At 41.4% G+C, this 25,806-nt stretch overlaps 1 protein-coding gene across 6 annotated transcripts; it reads left to right on the top strand.

The window, feature by feature from the left end:
* The first annotated feature begins 210 nt into the window (after positions 1-210).
* Positions 211-25,463, top strand: LOC111249681 (uncharacterized). Of its 6 annotated transcripts, XM_086988951.1 has the most exons (22): positions 212-883; positions 1,321-4,797; positions 8,556-8,631; positions 9,204-9,573; positions 10,532-10,734; positions 11,157-11,402; positions 11,809-12,369; positions 12,675-12,851; positions 13,002-13,223; positions 14,312-14,584; positions 14,924-15,193; positions 15,413-15,718; positions 16,235-16,636; positions 16,947-17,477; positions 17,833-18,190; positions 18,322-18,795; positions 19,070-19,424; positions 19,844-19,944; positions 20,120-20,361; positions 20,570-21,028; positions 21,213-21,527; positions 21,833-25,463. In XM_086988951.1, exons 3-22 carry the CDS (start codon positions 8,562-8,564, stop codon positions 21,946-21,948), a joined length of 6,051 nt encoding a protein of 2,016 aa, XP_086845077.1. In that variant the 5' UTR covers positions 212-883; positions 1,321-4,797; positions 8,556-8,561; the 3' UTR covers positions 21,949-25,463. The 6 variants fall into 6 exon arrangements, with proteins under 6 accessions (XP_086845078.1, XP_086845077.1, XP_086845076.1 ...); XM_086988952.1 differs by lacking the exon at positions 1,321-4,797 and having other exon boundaries at positions 211-912; XM_086988950.1 differs by lacking the exon at positions 1,321-4,797.
* Positions 25,464-25,806: the final 343 nt, after the last annotated feature.

Genomic DNA, 25,806 nt, shown 5'->3' with positions numbered 1-25,806 from the left:
TCATATGAGTCAATTTGACTTGTTCGGACGCTTAGCATTTTCTAGCCAAGTAACGAAAAGCGGCTCTCTCGTTATTGTTCTTGCTATCACAGAAGATCGAAATGACTCAACATAAAATATTAGTATAGCAATAACTACCACGAATCGTCTGCTCGCAACAATAAATTGAACCGTGATTACCGTACGCGTGTGGATCGCTTATAGTAGACAAACGGAAATTCAAAGCTAAACGTAACACGCAATTATCTATCTTTGCTTTTTGGCGACCAACAACAATCATAGAAAAACAATCATCGTACACAATTTGTCGGTAGCGAACGGAACGATTTGCGCAGTTCGTCATCGTTGCAGTAGAAGTTAAAGGACAATAATGGCAAAAATGTATTCATCTGCCAAACGGGCAAACTGCGTCTGCCACTGTTGTCAGAAATCGTGAAGTAACCAAACTGATAACGAATCAAATGTAATGCATAAGAACTTCAAATCATCAGCGGACCTGTTCCAGCTGTCGTATCATTGACGATCGATCCAACTCTGGACACCGTCTTCTTCAAGAACCTGACAAATATGCGAGGCGAGAGAAGACGTTAACCACTGCAGTGTACTATTGCCATAAGGCTCTCAACGTATATGATAGACGGTGAAATTTGCGAGTATTTGTAAAGACCTAAGGACAACCAGCAGGACACGGAGACAGCTAGGTGCTCCTTTGTTACATTTTTTTTTTCTCCATCTTGTCGAATTACTGGACAACGGAACAATGATCGTTGAATAGCGATGCTGTGATTTAATTGCGGCGAACACAAAACGATCTATTCTACTTTATGTTGCCAAGTGATACGTAAATGTCTGAAAAAAGGGGAGCGGAACTGCTGGAGCATAAGTGAGTTTCTGATTGCTAATGAAGCACAGGTAAAATTCTTCGTTGTGATTAGAACGGGTTAGATTAGGAAATTAAGTGTCCTTTTTTTGCCCTTGAACGGCCGTAGACTTGTTCCGCAGGCAACGTTAGTATCTGAAACGAGACGCTGTTTATTAACTGAAAGACGTTTCGTCCAGTGATCGTCAATGAGGCTCGCTAGAAGTATCTGTGGAATATTACATATCTCCAAATGGTAGCTTAGAAGCTGGAACGTATTAGTCATTGTGTCAACTATTTCTATTTAAGCTTTTTAATTTATTTAAAAGCAAACACATCTAATGCCGTGTACCCGACCTGCCGATCGAAAATGACTGAAGACCAGCAAATGAAAACCGAAATTATGGCGCAGTCTTCCTTCAGTTGTGTACGAGTGAGGCTGGTATTTTCTTTCTCGTTAGGGTCTACGGATGTCGATTACCGAGTCGATAATTGACAATGCTATAACATCTCTATGATCCTGGGCAACCAATGGCTAGTCGGATAAAGGAACTTGCCGAACTGTGGTACACATAAACATGCTGTTTCCGGATGCAGATATTGCAGTATAGGGGAAGAGAGAAGCTCCGACCAATCATAATTGGCCAAATACATTCTTCTGTTAAACGATAGCTTAGACTGTTTAGTCAGCGATTGTTTATTTTTGCAGATTGGTTGGATTCAGCATCACAGATAATGATATGCGATTTTTCTGTGTCGTTTTTTTTTTTTTTACTGACATTGTAACGGGTTTATTGTTTCTAACTTGCTGTAATTTGGAGAAGGCCAATGCTGTTTATCTGTAGATAACGTAACGATATGTTTACCGGAGAGTGTAATTGCTTTTATATCAAGTACTTGATATACTGTTAAGAAACAAATCGAAGATCGATCGCTGATGTGATCGAAAGATGACTGTAAATTTGTTTGGCATTGAGGTAACAGGCTCCTACGCCAGCTGATTATTAATCCTTTCCTTATTTTGTAATAGCACCCCAGATACTAAGATCGACCGAGAGATGGTATATTTAGCGGAAATTACTTTGACAAGCCCAACTTACTCTGTTGTAATTACCAAAAATCACTAGTGAACGCATGCGTACGCGACATTGTGCTCGTATATTCTCTATGCTTGATTTATCTCTTGCTATCATAAACAAATCATGGCCAAAACGAGCTCACAAATGAAGATGGCCGTCGCGATGGCAATCGACATAAATATAACAGTTTCTCGTCACCACCATGACACACGAACCATGACGTAGCCCTGTGTCCTTCTGCCGTGCAACATATTAATCGTCACGTATATATCCTTGTACAGCAGCAAACAAAAAAAAAAGAAAAACAACGATTCCAATAGGATCATTTGAACTTCACACATGCCAGCTGTTGCTGCGCGGCACATTAGTTTCGTTATGTGCTACCTAAATCGTTTTTGACTCGTACGTTCACAAGATAACAATGCCATAATAATGTAGATATTGACGCTTGTTTCACGCGCGCGCTCCGCACGTATCGCTGCCATGAGGGCGCTTGACGTTATTCGTTACTTCACTACGCGTTTATTCAGCCGCGGGCAGTATGTGTGACCTTGTCCGCTACCCCGGGCGACCACCAGCAGAAGCTTCAACAATGTAAGCCACACTCTACATTCGAAACAGCCGCGAGTGACGTTTATTATTATGGCCTTAGAAATAACCGGGGTCGCTTATGACTCAAATGGCTGTCGGTGCAGAGGCTTTTTTGTACCGTTTTCGTAGGGTTCATAAAGCGACGCTCGCTACTCATCATCGTAATATGAGATATATTTCTAACAAACGGTTGAGGTAGTATAGCAATAATACGAATCTTCATGATAATAAACAGTTAAATATGGCAAATAAATGATTGTTTCATGGCCCCCCGGGGCTATATGGTGCGGGTGGCTTAAACAAGCGAAAGTGAACAAACCAAGTTTCAAAGACAATAAATACTTATCTGTGGCTTAAAGCTTCATTGTCAAAGTTGAGCGTTTAACACTCATCTAACTCATCTGTAGGTAAGCTGATTAACGGCCTCGCATAGAAATTGCTCTGGTCATCTATGCATCTGCTCCTAGCACGTTTCTCCGTTTGTATCTGTGTGTGAATGTATTTTACCGTGTGCGCACACCGTTATAAATAACACCGTCATAGTATATTATCTCCCTTTATATTACACCCCCGATCCGGCTACATTGATACTACGATAACCTCCGACATAATGAACTTCATATCATCAACCGTCGGTCAGGTAGACCTGTTTGTCTGCGTCAGACCAGGAGGTCGTTCAGTCAGAAGGAGAGGTTAATGATTACGGAGGTTAGTTCTGCTAATTCCCAAGATGAATTGGCGGACCTTTAAGCAGCAACAACTTTTCTCCTTGGGTCATCCAGTGCTTAACGTTAACAGCCATCCTCGAAATTATCGAAATAACATAGCGTTATAGCTAACCGTTGCCTACGAGGCGGTATGCAGGGGGATTTCAGATCGTACAAAATTCACGTGTTCAGGATTCGTTGTACAGGCTGATAGGTATTTATCGCCTGTTAGTGCTCGTTACGAGCCATAGGCTCACATCTGGCTACAGAGTAACCAGAAGTTGGATTGAAAGTCGACTGAGCTAACTGTTGAGCTGGCAAATTCAGACCAAGTTCGCTTCATCGGTACCAGTACCGTTGTTGCTCCACTCTCCTGTAAGTTATGGATGAAACGGGATCAGACAAAGCGCATCCTGCCAACGACACATCCTGTGAATAGAACCGGTTCAGCATTTCGCGCGCTACTGCGGTTATCCTAAATGATAGATGAGTGATTTGCAAGCTTCGTGCAGCCTACAGGTATGGATCATCATATGGAATAGAATAAACAAAAAAAAAAAAGCTTTTCGCTTACGTCAATTCCTGTCTACCGCTGCTAACGTATCGTAGCTATATGTAACAAGTGTCTATGCATGAAAGCATACCAGGTACGCGTGCGCGTTTGCCTCAGCTCGGCTTTTGACCCACAGGAAGTTTGGGAAAGGGTAGTAGAATCTAAAGCTCCATACGTTCAAGTTCCCTCTGGTTCTCTATGGCTAGCGATCGGCCGGGTGCATGACTGTGCAGACAATGCCAGCCGCTGTAATGAAATTTACTAGTGAAATGCGAGAACGGCACACTGGTGAATGGTAAAAAAACATCGCACAACACTGACACAACGGTTAGGCGCTTAACAACTTCGGGTTCCGTGTCTAGTCAGGTAGTTGGTGACGGATCTCATTTTAGTCAGTGACTGGTTTTACTGACCGAACGCGTGATCCTATGTCGGATGGCAGCACTGCCCTCGCCGGTTCGATGGGTCATCGATAAGTTTTGCTTAGACAAACGTCAAGTGACCATTGACGCGAGCGGATGGGAATTTTGCGCCATTGATGTTACCCTGCAAAGGATCTACGCAAATGAAAAACGTCGAAACATCGAACTAACGGACATTGAAAATTTCATGGGACCACCAGGTCGCCACAGGATAGCACGGACTAGTTTTAGTCTAGCCTCGGATACGTCAGAATGAGAACGTTCCTTAGGTAAACCTGGATGATAGTTTGTTCTATGGAGCCGAACAAGAAACTGTTTTTATCAATCACTGGAATTGTATGCAGGTACTTGTAAAGTGGGAAATAAATAAAAAGCAGACGCTACCCAAAAGCGGTGGATTGAGTGACGGTGCGCCTAACGCTCAGGTAGGGGCGTGCGAAGGACTAACTACTGGCAAGTTCCCAGAAGTGTTTATTACTTAGGTAGTAGCAAATGGACAAGTGGAGGTTTTGAAGATGAAAAGGTACGCGGATGTCAGCACAGTGGATATATTCAACCTTTTGGAGACCGGTCTGTAATTTAAACGGTAAGCCCGCTCCGCTCGTAGACTTTTACCATGTTTGCAGATACGGGCATGTCCCCTACAGAAACGAACTTTTATTTGGTTGTACGTCCTAAAACGTGTGCACTATTTGTGTGTCTAATACTTGACATATATGCCTTATGTTTCTAGTGATAAGGAACAGTCAAAATGTTTTACCGTTCTTAATCCCGTATGGCAAACGTAGGTCGAGAACAATCATGCCTGGGAAGCGCGTTACGCCAAATACTCGTCGTTCACCTTTGAGCAGCATTCTCTGGCTTGACATTACTTGAGGGTAGCATACGGTACATTCTGATGACAAATATTTTAACCTAAATTTCCTGATGTAACAACTGCTGAGGAATATTAATTATAGAACCAATAGCTGATGATGGTTTGGCCTGCAGCATTTACACTTCGAAATGCTTAGCCCTCCCTCGAACGCTTACCATCGTCATAACGGGTCTTCATTGGCTATATAAATTTTATATAATAATAATAAAATAAATATATATAGACAAACGAGAAACGTTGGTCTAATTAAAACGCTTTTAAAGGTCATTTAAGCGAGCTTGTTTTACTGATACAAGCAACTAATTTTACCCTCTAAATATTAGGCTCGGTACTGAACTAAATGCAGTGGTCAAAATACTCTACTTCGGTAAAGACAGGAAATAAAGCATGTCACTGCTCCAGCTCATAATAGTCTTTCCCCTGTCTATTGATCCAACTTGTAGGGTTTTTAAGTTGTGTACCGTATAGTTTCTCGTCGACAAACAGGTCGACACGAATGAAGTTGAATACCCAAACGCGCAATAGTTGGATCGCAGTTTTCTTGCGAATGGCCTTGCTCAGTGGGTTCATTTGGATTTCGCGTGTGTACATCAACCTACTTTCGACGGTTCCTGGAATGGCTTAATGAGTAACATATTGTCCCTATTAGGATACGTTTATTAGGGATACGTTGTGGTCTGGGTTAGAATCCGGGCATAGACGCATTTCGTTTTGTGGTGGGAGCCAGCTGTCCAGTGTAGTGTCTAGGAGACCGGACATAAAACTTCAAAGATACAGAGGTAGCTTCGATAAAGGCGCGTAGATTGATGCATTTGAATAGAAAAAATAAAACACTAATCTGTCATTTAGACCCAGCTTTTCACTGTAAGCGATTCCAATCAACCTAACGTAAAAATTGTTATTTTACAATGCTTTAGTTGAAATGTATGAACCGGTTGCAATTCACGGCATAGGTTCGAGCCGTATCTAATCAGTATAAGTTGAACGGCCTCATGTAACACCGGAGCTGCATTTGAGAAAAGTGTACCTATTGACTACTCAATCGCTGTTCTCTCTAAATTAAGGCTTCCAGTTCTAATTTCTATAGCTACACCGACCTCGCGAAATAAACGAGTGGATTAGCGGCAAACGCAATTTGTTCCTTCGAATTGAGGAAAATTATACGGGGGTCTGGAATCGCTTGCATCACACCTGCTTCTCTATGGGTGTCATTTACCTGCTACTAAGCCTGAGGTTCTAATCTAGCCTCTTTTACATGTCTACATAGGAAACTCTGTGAGAGTTTGCCATATTTTAACTCTACCTAAATGTTTAGACAAAATTGAACACCTTCTAAATGTTTTGATTTTTCCCAGCTGCACTTACGCCCTATATATTCCTTGATAGTAGAAATGGAAGGACAGCAGCGGCTCGTTTATCTACTCAAAGTAGAAACAAATCAACATATAAGAAGGAACCTAAAAACCCTGTGTAGGGTTCATATCCAATATGTGATTTGTATTATCGATTACTGTTTCGCTACACGAAAAACTAAAATGTAAAAAATCTTACTCGGCTAAAAGTCTGCCGACGAACTGTTTCACTGGTCGGCGGCCTATGGACATCAATAACCTAATCTGTAGCTAAAGGCCACGTATTTTGAGACCTGTGTCAGGTTTTTTTGTTTGTGTTGCATCAGACGGCTACACTCTTCGATTCAGCCTAACTCGATAGTCATTGCTCAGTTTCGCCTATAGATGTTTTCACAGTCACCGAAATCGGCCTCAGTACCGTTATTTGTCAAAGACCACAATCTCGAACAATGGCGTCGTAATGTTTATTACTTAAAAACGTTAGCTAAGGGTACCGAATTAAGCTACTACGAATATGTCGTTAAGATATGTTAAAAAAAAATGACGACTAAGGTGATGCTTGCTAGTTTAATCCGTTGCTGTCCAAGTGATAGAAAATCTCAAATATACAAACGAATGGCGGGGTTCGATGACTTGATTCCAGTGTCAGGTATGGTAAACGACGACGTTCGCCGAAAGGCTCAGACGCCTCACAACATTATCTACAGGTCTCTAGCATATATCTTTTTTTACTTAAATTTTTATTCTATTTAATGATATAAATAACTTTATAATAATTGTACGTTGATAAGTGTCTAACATATCATAAACTATTAATCATGATGAACCGATAGTTATCAAAGCTCCAACGATTCCTAGATTGAAACTTGTTATTGACAATTTGCAGCTTACTCAGTATTGGCGCACTTCAATTATTATTGAATTATTATTAATTATATTATAATCATCGTTATTTATTATTATAATCATCGTTTTTTTTATTTTTCATTTATTTATTTTTTTTTTTATCATAAATACTGTTAACAGAGTGTGTAGCAAAGACTCGATAATTTGTTTCTATCATTCTTTGAATATATCTGGCGATTGTTAACTCAAGTAGCATTCATTAAAACTCACGTGACAGACTTGCATGGGGCCTCAAACTGGATCTTCTCCTGATGGGCCCCATACGGCGCAAATTGCTTTCTATGCCTTTTTTTTTTCCTCTGTTAACATCTGACTGGAGAACCTGAAGCCTATATTTTATTAATCCAAATTGACTATATATAGGTATATGTAAAAAGACTTGGCCTGTTCTGCATAAATTAACATTATATTTTGAAACTTTACAGTTGACATAGTCTGCCGAAGTTACACCATATTAACTACGTCATATAATGATAATACCTTCAGAAATATCCGTTTCAATTGTCCTTGCTGCTCCCTATGGCTCTAGATATGCGAAGACAGAGCAAAAAAAAGAATAGCATAGCAAACCTCTATATTTCTGTTTGGGTGTGTACAATAGAGACTCTGTGTCACGGCGCTGGAGATAAAATCAGTCGTCGATACGGTGTCGACCATCAAACAGTTGCAGTCGCTCAGTTTCCCCGACAGTTCTCTTCTAACCGTCCACTTGTTTCGCTCAGACTAGAAAAAAAAAAACGTCGACAAATTTATTACCATAGACGATCTGTGCTAAAACGCACGTCCTTTTGTGTCTCAACAGTGTAACGCAAAAGGATAAAATCTCCATTGCAAAAGTAAACGATTGTACCAGTTGATGATGTCATCCATGCGAGTAAGCCTATCGACCTCGCGAAAACGTTCGTGCTCGAGAGAAAGCCCTCACCGAAGCTAGCTACATAGAATTTTCGTTGTACACGAAGCGATAAACCTACACGATGGGATGCTTCAGAAGTTTTCGTCTGCTTTATGTCGCGAAGCTACAAGCTGCAAGTGGCTAAACTCTTATTTTTACTTGTATAATAACTATTTACCTTGTGTGTTGTTGGCGGGCGAGGGCGCGACCATTTACGTGGGTCACGACGCGACGTAAACGAACATTGGGTAAATGGGTGAAAATGTCAGCAAAGTTGTATAAGTAAAGATTATAACGATATTTGGTTTGTTTAGGAGAGAATGTGGCTCCATCCGTGTTTGTGGCTTGAATTTATCTACTTCCTCGCGCATTCACCACTTTTTGCTAACGGTAAGCATTTCCAAGCAATCATTAAAGAGGAACTTTTAAGATCAACAAATCTTCAGTCTTTTCGATGTATTGTTTTATTTGATCTGGCATAACATGTATTGATTCGATATGTAACTGCCACGACTTTGCATCATTCAGCAAAACAGTTGCTATATCTCGATTTGAAATGAAGTTTTACATAAAGCTTCATTTTCCAATGCTCGTTATCAAGGCGCTAGCCTTACTACAGGCTGTATAGCGTCGACGGAGCGGTCAGCTAACAACGTAATGAAATGAAGTTCAACTTTAAATTCACGCTATGTTATTCAGCACTTTGTAGTGCACCAGGAGACAGAAATTACCGTTCTGATTCCTCAAAGCATCATTCACTCCTCCTATTTGACAAACATTCAACGCATATTCTGGTCAATTTACTTAATTAAAAAGAAATCATCAAGAGACTAATCGAGATACGTCTATCAAGACTTGGTTGGGTCTTTATAGCTTTACGTACAAGGTGCATTATTTACGGCACTTAAGTGATAAATAAATATATTCTTACATAGCAACTTCTCGTCTACGCTTTTTGCTAGGCCAACATAGTTGTTTTGGAGGCATCGAGAGTTTTGAGAAGACGACTGGCGTCGGTTATGGAGGTCAGGTTGTGGGTACCACCATACTCCAGCAGCAGGACTCGGCCTTGACGCGGGACTGCGTCAATCTATGCAAGCAACAGTCACAATGTAACTCATTTACTTTAAATTATGTTGGCTACAAGTGCACATCGTTTCAAGTCACCTCACAGGGCCGTCGAGAGCTGTTGGTCGACAATCCTTCGCTGAACTACTTCGAGAAGATCTGTTTTCGCGGCGTGCAGAAAAATACGTTCGATGCGCTCTGCGGCGACCGCCTATGGGCGTTCGAACGTGTCAAGGAGTCATACCTCGAGGGTTTCATTGACAGGTACATGGCAACATTGCGATATGCACTAACCCTCAGCTATAGAGCTAGATTGTCGAGCTAAGATAAAGCATGAGACTTCCCACAGTGATAAAGACGTTCTGCGTCAAATGCAAATTAAACACACGTCACGGATTCGACCTCTGCTACAAGCGAACCTGTTTTGTATGGAACGAAGGCCGAAGCAGGCCTATTGAACTAGTTGAATCTAACGTGGGAGAAATAGGCTTATGGTTAATAGCTATATGCATGGTAATGTATGCAGAACACTGCTATTTCTTTAAAGGCGTTTACTTTTATATTAAATTGGTGACAAGGAAATATTATTGGTCAGTTGTAGTCAAGCGACAAAAAAAAGAAGACTGATATGGCATATAACGGATTTGTTTACCTGGTTTGCCTGCATATGCTTTTCTTTTGTCAAATACGCTTTTTATACAGATACATAGCTAGAAGAGCTGATCTCGACACTGGAAAGCGTACAAGCGGAACTACATGAAATTAATAGATGTGTGGCACTTCGCTAAATGAGTGACACCTAATCTACTTTAGGTTAGGTCGATCCGTATTCAACGATACCATGTTTTGTTCTGCCTCGTATTATCACGACCATAAATACGTACACCTGTCGTCGAACTTTCTCAATTAATTTACTTTAAATACAACTGGGCAGTTTCTAAAGCAAGTCTTCTGTTGTAATAATCATAAATGGTATATTTCCACTTACAATTGAGCCTGATCGGTCCTACCGAACTAAAAATTACGCATTTTTTATCCAGTCAAATTAACTCATACGTGGATAAATTGTACTGACAGATCAATATTGACAAGAGACTCGCGTACGTTATACGAAATCATTCTGATTTCGTATAACGTACGCGTTTTATCGTGCAATCAGAGTTCGTTATTTATGGTCAGTTCCAATTACTGATCCCTGTTTATACTCTATCTATATTTTTAGGGAGGAGAGCAACGTCAAAGATAAGGAAGAATGCGCCAAGATGTGTTTACTTGAAGATAACTTTCCCTGCCGATCAGCTGACTTCGACGAAGTTCAAAAACTCTGCAAACTAAGCCGAGAAGATCGGCGCTCTCAGCCTCAGGCCTTCCGACAGGTACCCGGTTCGTCCAGGGACTACCTTGAAAATCAGTGCTCAGCTACAGGTAAACAAATTTAAATTGTGTCAATTTCCCCTTAAATTGCTCCTTTGCTCCCTCTTCTTCCCGTTGAAGGCTTTGTCTTTGGCCATACAAATGCCGCCGTTTGTATTTAGACAACAATCATCTACGTCAGGATGAAGTCATTGTGTCATTTATTGTTATGATTACCATTGTTGTTATTTAACCAAGTTGTTATTAATCATTCTAACTAATACTGTTTAAGTTCATTCAGGATCAGCACGCGGAAAGTATGCGTCGCGTTAAGAATGTCAGCTATCCTTTTATGATTAATTAATTTATCATTTACCATTTAGCGGATTAAGTATCTCTCCGAGTAAGTACATATGTTTCAAAAGTTAGTTAACAACGAAAGCGCAACAACAAAATATGCTAAGTTACATTTGCTGATTTTCCATTTATTTTAGCTCCGACATCGTGCCGATATGAGACCCGTGTTGGTGTAGGAGTCGTATCGATGGACCTGTTGCAGTTCGCGCAAGCCGTCGATGATTGCCAGGGCCAATGCGACCGCGAAACAACGTTTAACTGTAGAGCCTATTCCTATATGGAAAATCGATGTTATCTATCCGGGGACGATACGGTCTCGCTTAGTCAGAGTGGACTTCCACCGCTTACCAATGCCGCTTACGGAGAGAAAAAATGCATTACAGGTAATCTGGATGTAGAACTTCATCAGTGTATAACGATATTTCGGTTAACCGGCATAGAAAAGAACCTCACTTAACTTCGCATTTGTGAAAATAAGTCAACGGTAAGATGTATTGTTAATTACGTGTAATGATATCAAACATTCTATTGGATAGGGTGGCACGATACTGTATGGTACGATCCCGATTATTCTTTACGGCATGGAGCCAGTATGTGGTTATCAGGGATGCGCTGTTTTATAAATTCAGACTCTTGTTGACTACTTCGCTCGACGATTGTATACTTCATCCGCGAATATCCGTGGGAAACTCATTTGACCGCCTTCCCCCGTTGCAACAAGAACAAGGTAAGCAAATAAATATCATTGACTTTCCTTTAGTTACATATGAATTTCATGCTCTTTTTCAGAGCAATGCACGCTGGGCGTGTTCACGTATGAGAAGATTACTGGCTTTGTAATGCGTTCAGCTGCTAGAACTGCTATCCAGCTGTCGAGTCCCGGTGCATTGGGAAACACCCTCGAGTGTCGACAGTTTTGTCAGAGCTCCGGCCTTGACTGTCCAGCATTTAGCGTCAACTACCAGAACATGCGATGCGACAAACTCGATCGTAACTCGCAGGGTCGAACGCAGGAACTGAGCCCTCGGGCGGGCGAAAACTATTTCGAGAAAATTTGCCTACGAGGCAACTTTGCCACGGCGTGCCAAGGAAAAGCGTGGGCCTTTGAGCGCGTGCTGGGCATGGAGCTAGTGCCAACGCTTTATGAGAAAAGTTTTTCACATGTACTCAGCAGACGCGACTGTGAGGAACATTGCCTAAATGAGCAGGCGTTTAATTGTCGATCAGCCGTATACTTCGACGATACGGCTGAGTGTCGTCTGAGCAGACACGATCGTCGGACACAACCCGATGGCGTCATCAAGACGAGCAATCCGCGCATTAATTACTTGGAGAATCAATGTATTGAAGGTAAGACGTCAGATTCGATATGTATAACCAAACAAAAAATGATAGTAATTGATATCAGACGCCTTTGTTAGTTCCTGTTGATCGGAGGGTGAAAGAAATAAGCATAAACTTGAAATGATCAACTGTAAATGATGATGGAAAATATAATTCTAATGTAAAGCGAAACGATGTAGCGTATTATCGACCATTACTGGTTCGTATTCAAAAATATATATTTTTGAGACTAGCAGCTGCGATCGATAATTTTTTAGATGAGCAATAAGTGATTGTTTTCCTTTTTGGTTGTTCTAATTAACACTCTTTAGAAACGCCGACGTGTCCCTATGAAAAAACGGCGGACGCGTATCCAATTTATACTGATGTAGTGGCGACGACTGGTATCGTTTCCGAACAGGCGTGCGAGTCGTTCTGTACAACGTATCCTAATTTCCATTGTCGAAGCTACGCCTATTACCCTTCTAATGGACAGTGCTTTATCTCTGGTGGGTCTTTTCGACACAAGTTTTGTAGGTGCTATCAAGCGTTAGCTATCACCAAACGTAAATCAACAAATACATTGATAGCTGTTAAGTATCTTATTAGTACGACATCAACACTTATCTAATTTAATTCTGCGTTCACATTTAATTCAGGCGATGACCGCGCCTCAGCGGGACCCGGAAGCACAAATTCTCGCCCAGGCATCCTTTTCTATGAGAGAGCATGCAAAGACAATGCAGCACAGACCGTGTCAACGGGATCTCCTCTTTCCACTGATACCGGATTAAACACGATTCCACCCGGAGTAGCAACCCGAGGCCCACCACCGCTACCTAGCCCGTCCCCATCTGTATCCACTCTCTACCCACCTCTAGGTAATGATCCCGTTAGGAATGGGCTCGGCAGCGATGCTATTAGTCGTCATAGGCCATCTCGTCTATTGCTTCAGCCAGCGGGGTTGTACAGGGGGTTGGACGTAAAATCACCTTTACCAGTAGGACGGTCCGATTATCCTAGTAAGGCTACATCAGCCGGCCAGATATAGACAATATTTTCTTCTAGGACCTCTTGAAGTTGTACACGATTTGAAAAAGGCATGGAATCGTCTTCTTGGTGATGGAGTCAGTGTTCAATGAAGACTGCGTGGAAGTACGAGCCTATGATAACCATCGAAGCAGATCGTGAAAGTCGTTTGCTTTAATCACGGTTCCTTCATGTATACCGTGGATCTGGGAAGCGTCAAGAGAATTAACTACTGCGTTCGTAGCAAATGAGCTGCTCGGGAATTCGACCTGTACCTGCTAAGCTTCGTTCAGGATCCACACACGTGTCATTTGTTTATTAAAACATACTCTTCGCGTATCACCCGTCAACTAAGACCAATATAGGGTTTCGGTGTGCCAAGCACCATTTTTCGTAAACTTCGAACTAGTGAGCTACTGTGACAACAGTAACTTGTTTCGAGCAAATTGTGTAGCTAGCGAAACGCTTGACAAGATGGCCACAACGACATGATAATTCTGCAAGACTTGTAACTATAGCAGAACAACTTTATTCGAGGCCAGATGAATATTAACCCTGTTATTGATTAGCATTGGGTTTTATTCTATCCTGAATGTAACTTTAGTGCTGTACACAGATATTAGTTCACTAATCTATCTATTTATTAATATAGACTTGTAATACATTTCGAAAATTTCGTCGTTTCACTTTATCGCGTAGGGGTTAGAATAGGTGTGACTTGTTGTGCTCAGTACACTTATCTACCTTGCCTCCTCCTTTGATGTATGTTAGGGCTATAACCTAACGTATCCAGTTGTAACATTAGGACACGTTAGGTCATTTCACTTTATTCTAGTTGCATTTGTACGAGATAGAGCCTTAGATCATACGAGCAACCGTCCCGCAAGTAACTGACATACACTAACAACACAATTCAAATAAAATGTGCTTGTTATCATAGTCCAGTCGTGCCTAGCTGGCGAAAAAATGACATTTGCACGTGTCTCGGGTTACGAATCCGCGGCTCGTCCTGGCGCTATTTTGCTAACTTCGCCGTCAGACGGTATGACCAAGGACTGCTTACTTAAGTGCCAGCAACGAGAGGATTGTCGAAGTTTTACGATTGATTATAAACGTCACGAGTGTTTCATCTCGGGCTACTATAGGGCTACAACACCGGCGCATTTACGGCCGGCTCCCGCCAAATCATATTTCGAAGGAATCTGCGTCAGAGGTAAGCGTTTCTTTTCTAGCTCATGTGTAACTATCAAGATAAGTTGTTACCTATCCACGGAGTTCACTGCTTAGATGACCTGTACTAGGCAACGTTTTAATGTTGTAAGTTAAACGCTGGCGTTAATTCTGGCTTTATATAAGTGACCTCTTGCGCGGAATGAGGCTTTCCTACGAGGTTTGAATTAAGACACTTTACAAGTCTCTAAGTTTAGTGGAGGAATACACTACCTCTGCACCACCATGGCCACATAACGTGGCCCAGGCCGCAGATCCGAACTCCGAGGCTATCAGTAGCTCCGTATTGACGCATACCACTTTCAATACCGTTTCGAAACAGCTAATGTGCCTTGTGGTGGCCGATTATGGGCGACGGAACGGTTGGTCGACCAGGAATTGGCGGGAACTTATCCCCGTGATGTGACCCGCTATATTTCAATGCATGATTGCGAGCGACGCTGCGTCGAGGAACGAACATTCATTTGCAAAGCGGCCGTTTTCGACGTCAATCTACAAGAATGTAAACTGTTCGCCGAAGACCGGTCCCATCGTGCCGCTAGACTCACCTACGGCCGCGGAATGTACTACATCGAGAATCAATGTGCTATCTGTAGGTGTCCTTTTCGATATTGGCAGAATCAAACATATTCCTAAATGTAGTACCTTTGGCTAAAACTAGTTGGAAAACCTAATTTAGCAAATAGGAGTCAGTTGGACAAGAGGATAATTTATGGCATTGAGCTGCTGTTATAATGCGAATCAGCTCTGTCGCATTAGCACGATTCTATTGCAATGCAACACCATCTGTTTTGACGAACCTCTTTTTCAGTGACGGCACCCTGCAAATATACGGCGATCGAACGCGACGTTTACATGACCCACATCACCCGCATAGTGCACGGTGTTACTTCAACGTTCCACTGCGAACTAGAGTGTAACCGCGAATCAGACTTTAATTGCAGAAGTTACACTTACGTCGAAAATGGAAGTCTCGGCCCTCCACAGTGTCTACTTAGTGCAGACAATCGTCAGGCTGTTTCACCCGGTATCCTCGAGTATCGCTCACGTTCGTTATACGCCGAAAAGGATTGTCGGGAGAGCAGTGTGACTACTTTATCGTCTGATAACTATAATGGTAAATTATTACAAAGGAGGTTAACTGAATGGCATACTAACTCTGTCTGTATGAACTGTGAAGCTTTTCTATGGAAAAGTACTTTTTTTGTGATTTTTGGAAGATATCTCTATATAATCTATCTCTATAAAATATAGCAGCTATATCTAGCTGGAGTGTAGTTAAATAAAGGATAGTTTATTACAAGGCTTTAGGAGAGCTTTATAATATTTATTATTAAAAACGTTCGATTCCTTATATTGTTCATCTTCTTGGTGTACTGTCCACGCCGGATATCTGACAGCGGAATAGTACGTGGCATACGAGATAGCTGGTCCGCAAAACTTAGCATGATTCTCTGTCTATAATATTCTCTCAATTCAATTCTGAGTTTTCTAGTTATCTTCCCTTGCGTATTCTCTATGTTCTATTATTTTTCTGCTACAAAACATTTTGGTGAGAGCCATTTTTTTCCATAGTCTACAATTTATGTGCGGTTCGTATCTAAATCTGTTGTCACACTGTTTTCCGCCGAAGGACGAACTACCCAGGACAAGCACCGCGGGAGTTTACCAGGGAGCCATCCGAGTGGCTCAACGCCATCACCACGTCAACCGTCGCCCGCTAATCAGGTCCACACCGGCTTTCCCAGCAGCGACTCACCGACGTTCTGCTCGTTCGACCAGTACACGTATGAGAAGACTATTGGATATAATTTACGGTTTGCGCCCCGGGATCGCATTCCGACACGTGCCACAGTTGGTGTTGTGAGTGACGCCTATGCCGAATGCCAAAGGCTGGGTGACCGATGCAGATCATTCGTTGTCGAATACGGTGATTTCCAGGTCGCCTCATGGCTGCCTTTGGCTGCGGAAGACAACAGAAATGCCTTGTCGGTCCAAACAAACGCAGCCTATTTCGAGAAAGTCTGCTTCCTAGGTAAGAGAAGCCGTTTCAGGTACTACACGTACACAACGTTTGACCCAAAATGGTCACGCGAAAGAGACCCTATCGAGCAGTAATCATCCCTGAAAATGTTAATTCTGGGCAAATTGAAATCGAATTCATGTATGAACCTCAGCTTAGTACACAGCTATTTGGGAGACCCCCTGCAAAAAATTGTCGCGCACAATTAACTTAGCGCGTAGTTACCGGTTATCAGTCGTAAACACCCGTTGAGCAAAATTCGACTTTATTTATTTAAAACTAGACATTACACTTTGCTAACTGAATGCCTTCATGTTTGTAGAGCGACACTGCCATAAGTTGTGGACGTTCGAAAGGATGATGAATTTCGAGATGAGAACCACACCCGAACGGGAACTGTCTGGCATAAGACGCCGAGCCGAGTGTGAAGATTATTGCCTTCGGGAACGAGCCTTCATCTGTAAATCTGCCACGTATCAACAAAGTCGGCAACTCTGTTTGCTCTACTCAGAGACACGACGTTCGAAGGCAAACTCTGTGCAGAGGACTAATGAAGACATAGACTATTTGGAAAATATGTGCGCTCCAGAGTCGGCTTCGACCTGCGTCTACCAGGACACATTAGGTCGCTTTCTACCTGTCATCGATCGGCTAACTCATGCGTTTACAATTCAAGAATGCCAGCGCCTATGCGACCTAGAGCGTCGTTTTCCTTGTCGCTCTATTAACTACGAAAGCGTACACCACGATTGTGCTCTCAGCTCGGAGGACCTTGCCAGCTACCCGCTAGGAAATGGAGGACTAATCTATAGACGATTCTCTATATTCAGCGAAAAGGGTTCCTGTGAACAAGGTTAACTAAAAGTTGAAACTGGGAAATAATTACACTTTATACAAAGCTTTTCATTTAAAATCGAATACGATTTTTACAAAAAAAAATCCGTTTACATGGGCCGGACTCGGGTTTATGTTAAAATCAGAGAAAATTATCTTAACTGTAAGGTTTATTAAGACAGTTAAGATAATTTTTTCTAGCAGCACTTTTGGCCAAATTGTTTCGATACAGGGCAGTACAATTTTTCCTATCTAAGGCGTTGTAAGTTTTTTCTTCCTAAATGAAATACCTCTATAGAAAGTTAGAGCAAGCGTTCAGAAGTTATTTTTTCAGCTAAGTTTAACATTTTAATTGCCTTTGACGAGGGTTACAGTGAGCGTTCAGTGCAATCAACAGGACATGGTGCTGACTCTTAACTTCGACATGCCGTTCCACGGCCGAATTTATTCGCGAAACAATCCAAATCAATGTTATGTAATGGGCAATGGCCAAACACAGATGCAGTATATTATCTCGCTGGGAACTCGGTGCGGTACTACCACCGAAGGCCCGGGCAAATACGTTAACGAGGTTATGGTCCAACAGCACCCAGTTATTATGACCGACACGGACAGAAACATTCGGGTCGTATGCTCGTTTGAAGCCAGCGATAAGACCGTCACGTTGGCATCGACTCTCGCTAGAAACAGCATCGCAGGGCCATTTGGAGGCGCCTCCGGGCTTGATGTGACGTAAGTAGCTGCCATTTGAAACGAATTAGTTGATTTTGTGTAGCAGTGAAAGAGATCTAAATATTGCGAACTTATACAGCTACAAGTTATTTTTAAATTGCGATGCATTTGTCTATTCCCGTGCTATGTAGAACGGGCCATCGACCTACTTTATCATCGATTGTGGCTAACACTGCGCCTCCACCGACGGTCGGCATGCGTATTGTCGATCACCTCGGCCGTGACGCCAACGCCGTTGGTCTTGGCGACGAGCTGACGCTGATTATAGAAATCCGGGATCCTGAATCGGCATTCGCGATATTTGCGCGTAACCTATACGCGCGCAGCTCCACCGGCGAGTCCCTGTTTTTGATCGACGATCGCGGATGTCCCGTCGATGCAGCCGTTTTCCCCTCGCTTGAACCGGAATTCAACAATAATAAAGTTCTAAAATCCACCTTTAAAGCGTTCCGATTTCCAGCATCTGGTGTCGTCAATTTCGAGGTACAAATCCGCTTCTGTCAGGAACGCTGTGAGCCGGTGCGCTGTCATAACAGTAAAGAATCATATGGCAGACGTCGGAAGCGTAGCGTGACTCCAATTACCGGCGAGGCTAAAGTAAACACGTACGTAAAGAAAGAATAAAAAAAGAGTGTAACAGTAAAAAATTATATTTGAGTAGAATGTATTTATTTGCAGTATAATCGTATGGTACAAGTCGTATGAAAAAAAAAAAGATATTTTATTTCTAGACTTCCACTGCTTCTAAGCAAAGCCTAAATGCCTGGAAAACCTATGCAAATTGACTTGATTTGACTTAGGAGCTTTGCATAGGTGCATAGTACTTTTATCTTCATTGATCCGTACGAAGAACCTCTTTATTTATATACCCTCATCTAGCACCACGACGACAATACGTGTTGAAGAATCAACGACGGCAAAAGGAGAGTCCGTTGCGGAGTACGAAGGGTCCTCTGAAGAGGTCACCGAAGAAGTCATCAAGCAGGGACGGGCGGTGATTCCACAGGACACCACCACTGATTTGTACTCAGCCTCAACTACGGAGCTGCCGACTACTGAGCAAACATTCGACATCACCGCAGAAGACAGTATAACCAATTCCAAAAATTCTAATATTCATATTGAAGACATGGGCAATACAAATGTGACGAGCTCAATTGAAGACGAACTTAAGAAACCGTATGGAGGTTACGGATTGGGCGGAGGAAAAATTTATGCTAAAATTTTTCCTGAAGTAAGAGCCTTTCAGTTTCGTTTGTTTTGTAGAGTGATCATTAATATGTTGACTGATTCGTGCTCTCCCTCTATACAGTTCTTTGAGACTCTCCGTACTTTAATCTATTTAACCAGAAATAATATAATTCTATGCGTTTTTGTTTGGCAACATAGTACTATCATGTTTTTAGCCTATTTTTCTATGTTTAACCTAGATATGTACCTGACAAAGGCGTAAATGAATAACGATGTCATAACTTTGGACTACCGTCAAGCTGGACGATGAATTCAGGAGCCTAACTGTGGAGGAAAATATTCACTTTGAAAAGCATAGCCCCTAGAATATAACTAAGCCTGAATACGCAATTTAGATACTTCTTTTACTTCAAAATAATACCTTCGACTTTACCAAAGCAAAACGTGTGCGTAACATTTCAGGATATCGACGTACAGGTAGCTGCACAATCGGCTTCAGCAAGGAGCTCTGACGGCGGAACTCACAGGCAGCCAGCCATCACCGTAGAAAGCCACGTCAACATGTAACAACTCCTGACAAGCTCGTCATCATAAGCATTTCATTCTGTCAATTTTATATAACTGTTCATTGAAAAACTATTTTCCATAACACGTAGAATAGGTAGATACTATAGAGAGTCTGAGGCTGCTATATACCGGTGGAGTTCAGTGGATTTTGCTTAATCCCCGTTCTTTCAGGGAACCCCCGCCTAGTCGAACCAGATCATTGTTTCTGCCTGTACCTGAGCAGGGCGCAACGTTCGTACAGGATAACATACCGCTTCATCATTTGCCTCCCATGAGGGCACGCTACTCGGCTCCCTCTATTCCCGGTTGGCGCATGAATCCGCACGGACCCCATTACCACCAGGAACTTTCACGTGCCTCTCGCTTTTATCAGGTGCACTGGCCTGCCAAACAGCCACCGCAGCAATTTTACTGTAGGTAACAACTGATGATTTGGTCCGTTGAAGACTTACTAACGTTTATCATATTTGGAATGTTTCTAAGTGTGTTTGTAAAAAAAAGTCGGATACGTAATGGCTCTAAATAGGCTGGACGAACAAACCGACTACATGTGAGGGCGCCATTTTTAGTTAGTGGAGTAGATAATTACATTCGTACACGCAATACTTTCTGTAATTCCAGATCGGGGCATCATTCGAGAACTGCCACATATCCCCGAGCCTCCACAGCTTCCAAAACTTTTCGTAGCCCCGCGTTTCCCAACGGGGCTTGATCTTGTATCAACAACATACAGTAACGCTAGTGAAAATCTGATTGCCGATTCATCGGAAACACGTAGTTTCGAAGGCAAATCCATCTCCTCAGAAGAAGGGACAACTCACGCTCCTGAGGTACTAAGCATAGCAAAGTGGAATCAAGGAGACGCATTGCACGAAAAAACGCGTAGTGAGGATTTTGTTGATGGTATTCGCGGAAACTCGGTTTCTCAGAAGGAAAGCAGCCTGTTCCAAGACACAGCGAAAGTTGAGGAGTTTCCTTTATCAATGGCCATCGTTGTTAGCGATGAGTCAAAAACGCCCCATGACAGGAACTGGGATCGCGAGACGCCGACATACAGACCCCCAAGAGCCAGAAAAAAAGGTGAGTGCAGGCCGATGAAAAACTTTGAATAGCACGTTTCAGAAAATGCAGAGATTTATTGCACTCCCTTGCTTGCAGATCTCTTTAATTGAACACGAGAAATAGCTTCCAGATATTTTTCTTTGTTCTGATGCGCATACGGCGTTATAACGTTCCGCTATGGACTCTTTCTTTTCCCCCGCAGAAAATTCGAAAGTAATCACAAACGGCCCAAACCATGCGGCGGGTGCGGTACTCGACGAAGACGCGTTACTAGAGGCCGAAGAGGTCGTGTGCGACACCCACACCACCGTCATTGTAACAGCCTTTATTGTATCTCTTGTACACATAGCATTGGCCTGCGCCGGCTATCTATTCTGGCGATGGCACAGAGCATCGTTCGAGCGAAGTCGAGCCCTCATCCACAGCCTTCGAAGTTCGGGACAGCCGGGCTTACATGGCCAACAAATGTTTCTCGGACCCACTCACCCCATGAACTATCAATACCTGCAGCACTCTTGTACGTAAATCTAAGAATTTGTACTGGAAACCGATTGTGTATGCGGTGGATAGAGGTCCATTACTAAGTTCGTTGATGGTTATTTAGCTCGGAATGAGTGAAAGCAATTGAGGCTGCTATCCAAGTGAGTGGGCGCCGATATACGCAAACGATTCCACTGTGTGTATTCTATTTTAAAGCTGATTTCATCGAGGTCCCTTCGAGCACACACAATGCAGGTAACAACGTGTGCTAATAGTAATCCTCATTCATTAATGAGTATTTCTTACATTTTTAACGGTCACAATCGTCTCTGTTAATTGCAGCATCGTCAAAAGATGGTCCCTCACGCGAAGTCCATTCGCTTCGGTCTCCTGTTATTTATGGCACGTCCGAAGTCTCTTTCAGACAAGTTTATGGGGACTTCGAAACTCCGCCGTAAAACACATGCGCGCTGAAAAATATTTAAACATTTGGGAAGCCGTGGCTTCCGACCGCCAGAGATAACCTTTAGTAGAAGCTAATGCGGCCAATCTTGCTGGAATAATTCTGCACACATTATTTTGTCATGTATTTTTTGTATAGTTTCTAAAAGCCTAACTAATTTTACGGTCATAGGTCGAAAAGCCAAGCTTTCCTGATAAGCACATTACGTACACGTAGTTACCAATATTTAGAATCTGCTACTGGTCATATAAGCGTGAACCATTGTACCTATTAAGATGGAATCGTTACTGTGACAGCACTTGTGTGAAGATAAAAATATACTTAAATGGGTGTTCCGGTTTCGGCGCTATGGCGCACAATGTCTTCGAGCGAACGCGGCATCATGTTTTGAACGATATTTTTTACGCGTATTTCGATAAGCGATGTACAAGCTGATAAAAACAGCAAAGAAACACATAACTAGAAACATTATTCGATGACAACGCAGAACGTCAAGGAGAATGTAATTAGAAAAATCAACAGGTTTCATCATTATGCTACTAAATTTGAAGAAGTAGTTTTTATTTTTAGGTTCCTTTAAGACTATTTGCTTGATAATATTGCTTCTATGTTTTCTTCATTTTTATTATTGTTTTATAGAGTACGACATGTTGAAGATAGGGCAATAGCATATATTTCAACATAGAAATGGGCCTGATATACGTGTCTCGTATAAAGATATGCGTTTTTTGTTCTAATCAATGTCGTCATTGCTACTGTTATCTCTCTATTCATGGAAAGTTTCAATTTTTTTCTCATCAGAAACCACTGAAGCTCTTCAAGGGTATCTTCAAATGGCTAAGGAATCTATGTGTAATTGTGTGTTTCTCTACAAATTACATTAATAGTAATAATAAAATTAACTGTGATCATTACTACAGGCAGATTGTGTGTGAGCATCAGGACGGGTAATACTCGCATCATTAGTTCTCATGAAAATTGAAGGGCAAGTACAAAGGCAAATATTCAGTTTTAACTATGGATGCCCTTCGTGCGGTTACACTTTTCTATCCACTCAAAATATATATATACCGTGACAATAGTGATCAACTTAACGTCCTTCAACTGACGGAGGCAAGTAGAAAAATCAACCTACTTTTGTCAAATTTTATTTACTGTTTAAATGGCAAGTAAAATGTTTCATACGTTTACCCTAAAAATGTACCAAGTACTTAATTGAATTAGTTATTATTGTTTTACCAGTTAGTATCGCTTTTTTACATATTCGCTTTTTTTTTTTAGCAATGTTTTTGGTAGGCTGAAAAAAATTATCTGCGTGTTTTTTTTTTCGTATTTTATCTTTAACAAGCAATAAAACATATATTCATTCCATAGAGTTACACTGCTTGACTTATTCATCTACTGGCGGCTGCTTGCTTAAATCGAAAGAGCGTCTCATTTTGCCCGTAAACTTAGGTGAGGTTCCAAGCGAATCAATCAAGCACCAACTAACTTCTATAAATCTCATATCTAATGTGTTGTGAAAACTTTTCGTCTCGTAGGATTCCTGTAAAACAAAAATTGGTACTTTTGTTTTTTAAGAAAGCTTGTTTCATGCCTACGTGGGAGAAAAACCTTTGATCGAAACGCGATCTTAACAATGGATGTTTTGTTTGTGTTTGTATAAACCTGTAAGTGAATATCACAAATGAACGTACGTTACGGTCAATTACATTACAGTCAGATACGTTTGGCCGACGAAAATGTTATAACTTCTAACTAAGTTTTCACATCGATTCGAGCACATCAGACAGGCCATTTCACTTTAAATCAATAGATTTGCCTACATTTATAATGAAGATAAAAACCATCATAAACAAGATAAAAATATCATAAACACTGTATAAAAATAAATTGCAAGCTAAAAAGGTACCCTCTTAATTTTAGTGAGCGTTGTACCCTGACGTCTTTGGAGTAGACACTGTAAAATAAGACGCCTTGATTTCCGGGATATAGCTTTTCAAAGGGCTTTAGAAACACAAACAGGCAATGTAAAATGATATACTATGATTACATTTCCAGACGTAAACTGTCAAATATTCGAGTACGGATTACGTATTTATAATTTTCCTTGTCTCGTTTAAAATCAAATAGGCGCAATTACCATTTCACCTATTACGGCCACAATAGGAATTCGAAGCTATTCTATAGAGTAAACAGATGAGAAAATAAGGTCTCGTTCGTAACTTTCGCCTACTTGGACATCACCTTATTATGTTTTCAGTAAATAAAAATTTATTAATAATTATAGTTAGCTAAGGATCATACGGTCAAAGTACGATCAGAATTAAACCAACAATGGGTGACTTTCAATGCGCTAATCCTTATTGGGTTTACATTGCTACACTTCGTACTATGTACTAGATCGTAGTACGAAGTGTAGAACGAGTGGCTATGTTTGTTGATTATCCGGATTACGTAGCGATCAAGCCAGCGTTTTGCCTGCCTAAAGCTTTCCTTTGGCAAAGGAAAGCTTTAGGCAGGCTTATAAGCACAGCATTAATCGAGGCGACCAATACCGTTTTCTAATATTTTCCGTAATACCGAGGTAGACGTATTAGCGAGGCTGAAGTTTGTGTCTGGACTTGTATTGTATGGTTGTCAACTGTTTAAAAATGTCTGGCCGTTACATTTTACAGATAAGTCTAGAAATCGTTGTTGGAAGTTCCCTCTTTGGGCGAGCTACTCTATTTAAATATGGTCAAAAATGACCGCGAATGACTTTAAACGAAACTGGAAAAACTGAAGGATTCGCTAAAGATGCTTATGGTATACGCAAGCAGAAATCGTCTTAGGCTAAAGGCAACAGACCAGTGTTTCGTTGCCGGTTTAAATCATATTGTATAGTACAAATAAATAACGTAGAGAATTAAAAAACAAAGGTACTTTTTATTTGGACCGTTGGCGTTTCACACAAAGAAGAAAACACATTTTTACTGAAGGACATTAGAAAAAAAATCGATTTTTAGAACTACTGAAATGGTCACAGCTGTATCTGGTAGTAAACCGCTGTCAAATCGGCGAGTGACCATTCATAAAGGCTACTTATAGAGGAAAGTTACCGTACTCATTCAAAGAACAAGCACAGTCAATCAACAAGCAAAAATAGGCTACACAAAAACTTTGCGAAATCACTGACATTGTAGATTTGCCCGTTAAAAAATGTAGGTTAGGATGGGTTTTACTAGACCCATCTGGACTTTCGCCGACAGACCTATAAGGAAGCACGGCAACCATAAAAGCCGTCATTTTTTCCTTCGAGTATCTAATTCCTGGAGAGAATTTTCTGCCAAAACAGAGATTTGAATCAGTGTGGTTGCGTGACCGTTCGTGCCATGACGACCGGGTCAACGTGTTCAGAGAGGTGTGCATTAGGTATTTACGTCACGTTTATCTTCAATACTGTATACCTATAATACCATAATGCCAAATCCACTACAAATAATACAAAAATAAATATATCATGCTTTATTCATTGTCTTTTTTATTTGGCAAGCAATACGACCCACATCGACAGTGAAGCGCTCGCGCCTCCAATTGACAGAACTGGTTGTCAACCTGGTAGTAATCAGCAATTTTCTTTGCTTATCCGTAGACGACATTTTGTTCTTGGCCCAAAATGCTAGTTAGGTCGTAACTTGATAAAAAATAACTGAAGTCACTTTTCGTTGAGAGAATCAATCGCGAAAATTGCATATATTAAGAATAGGAAATGATCAGTCTACGTGATGAAATGTATGGGCGAAAATGATTTAACTTACATTTTAGGTTTTTACGGTTTTCAAACGTGCAACACCTACTGCTCGTTTGTTTA

This window comes from Varroa destructor, unplaced genomic scaffold, assembly GCF_002443255.2.
Source record: "Varroa destructor unplaced genomic scaffold, Vdes_3.0 BEIS01000004.1, whole genome shotgun sequence".
NCBI lineage: Eukaryota > Metazoa > Arthropoda > Arachnida > Mesostigmata > Varroidae > Varroa > Varroa destructor.
Note: the sequence above shows the minus strand (reverse complement) of the source record. Positions and strands in the feature narration are given on the sequence as shown.

Excerpts from the sequence above, each read along its gene's own strand:
- LOC111249681 (XM_086988952.1), top strand. The coding sequence starts at position 8,562 with ATGTGGCTCCATCCGTGTTTGTGGCTTGAATTTATCTACTTCCTCGCG. Across the intron at positions 15,194-15,412 it reads CGAGAATCAATGTGCTATCT|TGACGGCACCCTGCAAATAT; the intron begins GTAGGTGTCCTT and ends CCTCTTTTTCAG. Across the intron at positions 18,796-19,069 it reads GGCGAGGCTAAAGTAAACAC|CACCACGACGACAATACGTG; the intron begins GTACGTAAAGAA and ends ACCCTCATCTAG.